Source organism: Glycine soja, chromosome 19 (assembly GCF_004193775.1).
Source record: "Glycine soja cultivar W05 chromosome 19, ASM419377v2, whole genome shotgun sequence".
Classification (NCBI taxonomy): domain Eukaryota; kingdom Viridiplantae; phylum Streptophyta; class Magnoliopsida; order Fabales; family Fabaceae; genus Glycine; species Glycine soja.
This window is the reverse complement of record NC_041020.1, coordinates 16,075,894-16,086,326: the sequence shown is the minus strand read 5'-3', so window position 1 is coordinate 16,086,326 and position 10,433 is coordinate 16,075,894. Positions and strand designations below refer to the sequence as shown.

At 37.7% G+C, this 10,433-nt stretch overlaps 1 protein-coding gene across 1 annotated transcript; it reads left to right on the top strand.

The window, feature by feature from the left end:
- The first annotated feature begins 7,438 nt into the window (after window positions 1–7,438).
- On the top strand, window positions 7,439–9,759 carry LOC114398627. Its single transcript, XM_028360802.1, has 4 exons — window positions 7,439–7,516; window positions 7,594–7,690; window positions 8,867–9,175; window positions 9,254–9,759. The coding sequence occupies exons 1-4, from the start codon at window positions 7,439–7,441 to the stop codon at window positions 9,757–9,759; spliced, it is 990 nt and encodes a 329-aa protein (XP_028216603.1).
- Window positions 9,760–10,433: the final 674 nt, after the last annotated feature.

The following is a 10,433-nucleotide window of genomic DNA, read 5'->3' as shown; positions in this document are numbered from 1 at the left end:
TACATTGAATATAGTTAGTATAACAATTATGCAATGACTTCGCTGGTTCGTTTGGCACGGTCAGCGCATGATTTAATGTTTGTTCATGTACAACAGGTTTATTTGAAAGACCATTGTCCCTTGCTGCCTCCAGCGCTGTTGTGGTCAAGCAATTGTTATTCTTAGGCAAAGCAGTGGGCAATTCCATATATTAGTAGAATGCAGCAATACACAAGCTTGATGTCATTCAAAACACACTATGTAGACCTAAATGAAGACTAAACATGCATTGTTTATGTAATTGTATTCATTATGCGATATAATTTGTTGTAACCCATTACTAACCAATTAATATTATCAAGTACTTGTTTGGTTAAGCAAGGAAATTGTTGGTCCAACAAAAATCATTTACGCGTGCTGCATACATCATTGTCATAATTGACAACACATAATGACATGCATGCGTATTACAGTTTGAGCGCGACAACACATTGGCTGACTTGACTACACATTCTGAAACTAGTAGTCGCTCGACAACACATAGGCTGACTTGACTACACATTGGCGACAACACATTGGCTGACTTGACTACACATTTACGCGTGTCTATTTTTTTGTAAACAAAGTAAAACAATGGCTCGGTCACAACCATATATATATATATGACAGACTAGGCTACTAAATCACACATTATCTTGCTTTCAAATAGTCTCCCAACTGATACACAAACTATGGCATTTTTAGGAGAAACTAGCAGTCAGACGATTGTCAACTCAAGGTTGGCTTTCATTTTTCCAAATGGATCGATTATTCACAATGATACTAGGGTTTACGTCCAAACTTCATCTTCGGTGCCCATTCGAGTACCAAATAGCTGTGATTTTGCAAGCCTAAAAACCAGAATACACAATACCCTTCAGCTATTCGACAAACAATTTTTGGATGAAATTCACTACCGGAAGCCATTCACCGATACAGGTAACCAAATTCGCTTTGAGTGTATGAAATTGATAAATGATGACGATGTCAACACAATGTTAATGTGTAATGATCAATTTTCTTGTGTTGGTCCGATTGAGTTATTATGCACCGTTGGAAGAACACCAGATGGAATAATAAACTTACTTGAACGCACTATGCCTTGTACTCATGACGCGATCCTGTATTACAACGGGAAATGGAACATGCCACCGCAGAACAAATTTGTTGGATGCGCGTTCACAGGAAAAAATCCTAAGAAATTTCAAATTCCTTCAACATGTACCATCGATGAACTGAAGAATTTAATCAAGCAAGTTGCACCTAAAGGGATTCCCCCTCTTGGAATTCACGAATCACAAACGGTAAGCCGATTGTTTTTCCGCCAACCACCTCGCTTTGAGTATTCAGATATGGTTATAAAATATGAAATAAATGAGCTGATGACCAACGAAGAACTACTGAAGGTGTTACTACAATCAAACTACTGGAAAAAAATATGGACCAATAGAAATTTTAGCTGTCTTTACTAAATATGTTTTGAAAATCGAAGACGAGGTCACTGGGACGTCGCTAAACAACTGAATGTGATGTTTAATTTTTTGCTTTTTCGTTGATGTAACCTTTATCTGTTTACGGCGTGTTTAATTCCCATAATAAAGTTGAATGTGTTGTTTCAATGGACATAAAAATTATTTGTTAAAAGGGTCCATTTACCATTTTTTTTGGATTTTCAAGCTTTGTCTTGACGTGTTAGTTGATGGAACCGGGGAACGAGACTATTTTTTTTTGGGTTCTTTGACGTCCAAACATGAGAAATGGCCACCCTCCATTGTCTCACGCCACTGGCCCACCCACGCAAAAAAATCCCAAACATGGGTACTTGAACATGGAAAAAGGGTCGATTTCCTATTTTTTAGGATTTTCAGGCTTTGTTTTTACGTGTTAGTTGACGGAACCGGGGAACGAGACTATTTTTTTTTGGGTTCTTTGACGTCCAAACATGAGAAATGGCCGCCCTCCATTGTCTCACGCCACTGGCACACCCACGCAAAAAAATCCCAAACATGGGTACTTGAACATGGAAAAAGGGTCGATTTCCTATTTTTTAGGATTTTCAGGCTTTGTTTTTACGTGTTAGTTGATGGAAACGGGGAACGAGACTATTTTTTTTGGGTTCTTTGACGTCCAAACATGAGAAACTAAAACCCTCCATTTTCTCACGCCACTGGCACACCCATGCAAAAAAATCCCAAACATGGGTACTTGAACATGGATTTTTTTTAAAGTTATCATTGTAGTATCTTATATGGCGATTTCATTGTCATGTCAATTTTTTTTTATGATCGTATCATAATTTATTATGTATCATAATTACTTTAAAAATCTTACTAACACATAATTATGAATTATGAATTATGAATGATTTTAAAAACATTTAGTTTTTATGTAATTCTTACAAACAAAACTCATGATTCTAGGTTCACTTTTTTAAAAAATAAATTTGAAACACTCGTAAACTTCGCTTAACGACCACAAACAATCGGAATAATAAACTATATTATAAAATAATAAATCGTGCAAAACACGTCAACTATTAAACAAAAAACTGTAATAATTACAAATATTCATGTCAACTACAACACAAAAAATAAATACAACGATCAATGGTCCATGCGGCATCTCTGACGAGCCCTGACAGTCCCATCAGCACTGGGTCCCCCTCTTATGATCGTCAGGCAGTCCTGCATAATGTCATATAACTTTGTGCCTGCAGTGACTATCCTAAGGTTGAGCCCACGCTCCAACCTCTGTGCAATCGCCTCATATCCCTCATAATCATCCTGTCAAAGTCATTAAAAACATTTATTATGAAATTTAAAGTAAATAACAACTCATAAAACATTAAATGCACAAATAATCTTACCACATGTGGAGGAGGGTCAAATGCTACTGGAACCTCGGGGCTGGGCGGCTGTATGTAGTCCTCAGGGTCTGCGGCTGGTGCATCCCTCCGCTGGTCACCTGCCTGGGTCGGTATCATGAATGGGTGAGATATGCGGAAAAACCACTCCATGTAATCCGCAGATACCTGCCCAGGCACTAGACAAACCTGACCCGCTGGTAGTAAGTGATCCGCAAACTGCATCCACCTGTCATCTATCTGATCGTGTGACAATCGTGCACTAACAAGCGGCGGAGGGATGCTCTGGATGTAACCGAACTGGCGTACCACCCTCTCCAGTCGAGCTGCGACGACCATAGGACCCCATCTCAACTGACCCTGGAAAGATGAAATCTCCTGGAACGCCCTAACCCTCCGATGCTCCAAAAACGACAACCAGGACACATCTGTGACGGTCAAACCATCACAACATGCCCTGTAGGGTGCTTCTGTGATTCCCTTCATGTGTGCCTTCGACGTCAACCACCGGGAAGCACGTGGGGACGTCTCCTGGTATGTATCGTCAGTCACGCACTGGTGCACACTAGGGAAGTGCTCATAGATCCAGCACTACACAATAATTGAGGTTAACATAACATAAAAACATGTTTAAATCATAATCGAACGTAACATATTAATAAACACAAAATTTACCTGAAGTAGCGTCAAGTACCCCGCAAGCTATCGGGTGGTGGTCCTACAAGCCTCATCTAACTGGTCATACATATGAACCAGCGCGGCAACTCCCCAAGCGAGGTCCCGGAAAGCGTCAAGGTGGACCACATGCACGTTTGTTGCACTCTTATTAGCAAAAAGAGTGCAACCGACAAGGTGCAGCAGATAAGCGCGAGTTGCGACAATCCACCGCCGGGCCTGTCATCTCGTCTCATAAATGTCTCGAACCCATCCTAATCGTACATATGCTCCACGTGTGAGTGTTGTCTCAGCTCTAGCCTCCTCGGCAGACACTTCCAGCAACTTCGTAAGCAAAAATCTTGCCTCCTCCGTAGAAAGAGCGTGGAAACTGTGCAAGGCGCTAGTGATGGGCAAATGTAGGATTAACGACACATCATCCAGTGTGATCGTCAGCTCTCCTACAGGAAGGTGGAAGGTGCTAGTCTCACTGTGCCACCTTTCCACAAATGCGGATATAAGTCCAGGATTGTCAATAATAACTGAACAATCTATCAATGGACTTAATCCTATGGCAGCCACCAGGCCTTCAATCTCAGGCACTGACCTCCCAATCAGTGTCACCTTCCTCCCATGTGACACTAACTTCAAATCAAGACGTTCCTGATTTGAAGTACAAATTATACAATTATTAAAAAAAATTAATCACAAACAAATAAATCAACAATGATAAATAATTAACAAATTAAAATACCTGTCCACTCCAAACGGCATGTGCAACTTGGTCGGCAAATGATGTGAGCACTGACGGGTCACATGGACCACCAAGGAATCCCTCAGCAGCATCATCACCATCTGACCCCTCACCAGTATCAGCACCCTGTGCATCCGCACACATCTCAGGTGCCTCCGCAGCCTGCTCAGGGACATCGTCAATCATGTCAGCGACGTCCTCAGTCATATCACGTCACTCCGTAGTCATCTGATGAACGCGTAGCCTACGGGATGAGGCAGTAGGCCTACGCCTCTCGGGAACATCAACAACATCCTCATCAGCAGGTCTATCTCTGCCTACAACTCTACCTATGGCACGACCTAAACCTTGTGTTCTGGCCATGATCTGCAAATCATGTCGAACACGTATTTTTTCGGTCAAAATATACACAATTTTCTTTATAAAAAAATAACTTTATTTATAAACAAATAAAACTAACTTAAATCAAATTATTTTAAAACATACACAACATAATTTTAAAAAAAAAAATTAAACAACTTCATTTAAAAAAAAAACACAACTAATGTAAAAAAAAAAATTAATTACTAAACATCCACAAATTAATTTAAAAAAAAAATAAGAAACTTCATTTCTAAAAAAAAAACACAACTAAATTATTTAGTAAACATCCACAACTTAAATTTTTTTAAAAAAAAACCTTCATTTATAATAAAAAAAAACAACTAATATAAAAATAATTCATTACTAAACATCCACAACTTAATTTTTTTATAAAAAAAAAAACTTCATTTATATAAAACCACAACTAATGTAAAAGAAAATTAATTAGTAAACATCCAAAACTTAATTTAAAAAAAAAATAAGAAACTTCATTTCTAAAAACAACACAACTAAATTATTTAGTAAACATCCACAACTTAATTTTTTTAAAAAATAAACAACTTCATTTATAAAAAAAACAACTAATATAAAAATAATTCATTACTAAACATCCACAACTTAATTTTTTTTAAAAAAACCCACAACTAATGTAAAAAAAATTAATTAGTAAGCATCCACAACTTAATTTAAAAAACAATTTAAAAAAATTCATTTATAAAAAAACACAACTCAATTATTTAGTAAACATCCACAACTTAATGTTTTAAAAAAATAAACAACTTCAATTATAAAAAGAAACATAACTAATATAAAAATAATTAATTACTAAACATCCACAACTTAATTTAAACAAAAATAAACAACTTCATTTATAAAAAAAACACAAATAATATAAAAAAATTAATTAATAAACATCCACAACTTAATTTAAAAAAAAAACTTCATTTCTAAAAAACCACAACTAATATACAAATAATTAATTATTAAACATACACAAATTAATTTTTTAAAAAAATTAAACAACTTCATTTATAATAAAATAAACAACTTTATTTATAATAAAATAAAAAATTTTATTTATAGACAAAAATAACACAACTAATTTCAAAATATATAATTAGTAAACATACACAACTTAAATTATATATAACAATAAAACAAAAATGGGAAAAAAAATTCCAAACATACACAACTTTATTTATAAAAATTAACTACTTCATTTATAAAAAATACATAAGTAATTTAAAATTAAATAATTAGTAAAATACTCAACTAAAATGATATAAAAAATAAACTGAAACAATTAACAAAAATAACAAACTTATTTAACAAAAATAATATTTGAAAAAAAAAACTTCCGGAAGAAGTGGTTCTTCCGGAAATATTCCGGAAGAAGGGCTCTTCCGGAAAGTGCTTCCGGAACCACTGAAAGGTCATCCGGAAGAACCCTTCTTCCGGAATGTTTCCGGAACAACCACTTCTTCCGGAAACATTCCAGAATAGGTGTTCCGGGAGCTTTCCGGAAGAACAGTACTTCCGGAAGACGTTTGAGTGGTTCCGGAACAACTACTCTTCCGGAAATCTTTCGGAAGACCTTCTTCCGGAAGTTCCGGAAGAACCCCTAACGGGTCTTACGGAAGGCGCCACCGTCACCAAGCTGCCATTTTTTCCGGCGACTTCTACCCTAAGGTTCGGTCTTCTACCCTAAAGTTCCACTAACCTAACGTTACACTAACCTACCCTAATGTAGTGCATAACAAAACCAAATCTAAGAAGAAGGCCACCTACCTCGAATGCAAATAGGTCCAAGGGCTGCCGGAGAAGCCTCGCGGAGAAGAAGCTCGTCGGGGAAGAGAGAAGAGAAGAAGCTTTTGCGGAAGAGACTCAGTGAAAAGAGAGAATGCTTCCGAAAGAGGGAAAAAAATGCTTTTTATTTTTTTAAATGAAGGGAAAAATTGACCTTTCAATGAATTGCTGGGTGCACCTAGCATATCCCAAACTAAAAGAGAGTGATATGGCCCACATCCATCGGGTTTGGGCGGGTTCAAGCCCAAACCTGTCAATCCATATGAAATTGAACTTAATATTTCTTGGCCCACAAAGCTTTTAAATGCCAAAATTGCCCCTACCTCCTTTCTTCATTAAAAATGTAACTTTTTTTTTCCGGAAAAGTTGTTTAGCTCCATTTTTAGAAACGCTGTGCTTCTTGTTTTCTCTTTTTTCGTGCGGCATTGCCTCTGGTTCGTGGGGGTAGCAGCGTTGAGCGCAGCGGTGAAGGTGAAGGTACTGGCGTCGAGCGTTGCGGTGGTCGGTGGGGGCAAACGAGGTACGCAGATGGTGGTTTGACTGTTGCGGACGTACGGATGAGTTCCGGATCAACTTGATCCGTAAGCTTTTTTCAGATCAACTTGATCCAGAAGCTGCTTAATAATCTTCTGGATCAAGTTGATCTGTAAGAGACTTCTGGATCAACTTGATCCCTTGATCCGGAAGAGTATTAAGCAGCTTCCGGATCAAATTGATTCGAAAAAGTCTTATGGATCAAGTTGATCCGGAAGTATGTTACGGATCAAGTTGATCCGTAAGATACCGATCAAGTTGATCCGTAACATCCTTCCGGATCAACTTGATCCGTAAGTGTATTATTTTTGGTATTTGTTGTTTTTGCATTTATTTTCCTTTTTTTCTTTTAAATTACTAATTTTTTTGTATGGCCATTTTTTGTTTGATTTGGTTAGATGGACGAAGATGAGTGGATGTATGAAATAATGTCTGAACGAGCGGATATGGATTATGAAAATGTAGAATCATGTGGTGCGAATGAACCACATGTTGATTGTTCGGATGCGTTCAAGACTTCTCAGGTTATAATGTTAATGTTTGTCACATATTTAATAAAATGAATACTGGTAAAAAAACTTAAATTATGTGGATTTTGTAGGTGTTTGAGTGCCGAGAGGATGTTTTGCGGTGGGCTCAATCCGTGGCTCATGAAAACGGATTTGTGGCGGTGATTTTAAGGTCGGACACAAACACAGGTAGTAGAGGAAGGACTACGTTTGTGTTAATTGGCTGTGAAAGGAGTGGCGAGTATAAGTGTAGGAAAAAAGAATTTATCAGAAGAGACACTGGGACTAGGAAATGTGGGTGTCCCTTCAAGCTTCGTTGCAAGCTAGTGGTTGGAGGAGAAGGCTGGATGGTGAAGTTGATTTGTGGAGTGCATAATCATGAATTGGCCAAGTCATTAGTTGGGCATCCATATGCGGGGCGATTGACTAAAGCTGAAAAAATACTTATTGCTGATATGACGAAGTCCATGGTGAAGCCAAGAAACATTCTGCTAACTCTGAAGGAACACAATGCCAATAGTTGTACGACCATTAAACAGATATACAATGCAAGAAGTGCATTCTGTTCTTCCATAAAAGGAAGTGATCTTGAAAAGCAACATTTGATGAAGCTTCTTGAACATGATCAATATATTCATTGGCACAGAATAAAGGATAAAGACATGGTTCATGATATCTTTTGGGGTCACCCTGATTCAGTGAAGTTAGTCAACGCATGTAATTTGATGTTTTTGATAGACAACACCTACAAAACAAACCGGTACAGACTCACATTGCTCGATTTTGTTGGGGTGACATCGACTGGGATGACATTCTCTGCCGGTTTTTCATATGTGGAGGGTGAATGCATTAATAATTTGGTATGGGCTTTACAACGCTTCCGAGGCCTTTTTTTAAAGCCTGATGCCCTCCCTAGAGTTATTGTCACTCACAAAGACCAAGCATTCATGAATGTAGTGAAGGATGTATTCCCTGAATGCACAAATTTGTTGTGCATCTTTCACATAAACAAGAATGTGAAGGCCAAATGTAAATCACTAATTACGCAAAAAAATGCTTGGGATTATGTCATGGATTGCTGGGGATCTCTGACTGATTGTCCTTCAGAACAACAGTTTAATGAATGCTTGAAGAAGTTCGAAATAGCTTGCGCACCTTGGCCAATGTTTGTTGACTATGTCAAGGAAACATGGATAATACCACACAAGGAAAAATTTGTTTCCGCCTAGACTAATAAGGTGATGCACTTAGGAAACACAACAACAAACAGGTATGAAACTGTTCAACTATTTTTATTAACGTTGAAAAATTTATGGAATTGTATTATTGTATATGTTTATTTTTATTTGTGTATTTGAAATGTAGGATTGGAATCTGCTCACTCGTCTTTAAAAAGACTGTTACAAAATAGCATTGGAGACTTATGCAGTGTGTGGGATGCCATGAACAAAATGATTGCGTTGCAGCACACAGAGATTAAAGCATCATTTGAAACAAGTACACATGTCGTTGGACATGTGTTCCAAAAAAGCTTATACAGGAGGTTGCTTGGAATGGTTTCAAGGTATGCTTTAAATCAAATTGTTGCTGAATTAGAGCGTGTTGACTATGCTGGCAAGAATCCCTCAAGTTGTGGTTGCGTGGTGAGAACCACGCTTGGTCTTCCTTGTGCTTGTGAGCTATCCAAATATGTTGGTGGTTGCATCCCACTGGATTCAATCCATATGTTCTGGAGGAGACTCAGTTTTTCAGGCCAAGGGTTATCTGAGCCCGAGGTGGGCATCAAGGACGTAATGGAAACAATATACCAAAAATTCGAAGAACTTGATGTTTGTGGCAAGTTTACTCTAAGAAGTAAACTTTGGGAAATTGCACACCCTGATCAAAATTCGATGTGTCCTCCTCCAGCAAAGGTTAACACAAAGGGGGCACCGAAGAAAACTACGAGCAGGAACCCAAGGTCAACAAAGTGCGATCCATCTTACTGGGAGTATGTAGATGCCTTTAAATCACAACAAAATAGCAATTCGTTGGTGAGGCATACTGCATCATCCTTTGAGCAACCGAATCGAAGAACGATGATGCCCATGTTGGACCAGTTTCAGCCATTTATGCACGACTTCATTGATAAGATTGTTGATGTCAAAGCTGATGGTAACTGTGGATATCGGTCGGTTGCCAGTTTATTAGGTATGGGCCAAGACTCTTGGTCGGTGGTCCGCAACCATCTGCTTAAAGAACTTGTCAATTTCTCATAAGACTATATCAAGCTCTTTGGTGGCACGGAGAGATTTGAGGAATTAAGGATGTCACTACTTGTTGATGGGTTAACCAAGGTATGTAATTTATGTATTTGATTTTTAAGACTTTAGTTTGAAATTAAGTATGACGTGTATATTTGTTTTATTCAAGTGACAACGGATAAGTGGATAGATATAACGGACATGGGACATGTCATTGCATCAAGGTATAACATAATCGTTGTATCCTTGTCTAAACAACAAAGCATGACATTCTTTCCCCTTAGAAGTCAACCGCTGACAAATTCTTCATTGCATTGTATAATTTGTATCGGTCATGTGTATGACAATCATTTTGTTGAGGTACATTGTAGATATGAAGTGTTTTTTTTTTTATGATTATGCAATGAGTTTTGTAGGATTGAGTTAACATTTTTTTTTGCATACAGAACAGGTTTATTTAAAAGAACATTGTCCCTTACCGCCTGTATCATTGTTATGGTCTAGCATTTGTCATCCGCAGGCAAAGTCGTGGCCAAATCCATGGATGAACTGAAGGATTTGATCAAGCAAGTTGCGCCTCGTTGGACTCCCCCTTATGGTGTTGATGAAACACAAATGGTAAGGCGATTGTTTTTTCGGAAACCAAGTCACCATGAGTATTCATAAAAAGTTATAAAATTTGAAATAAT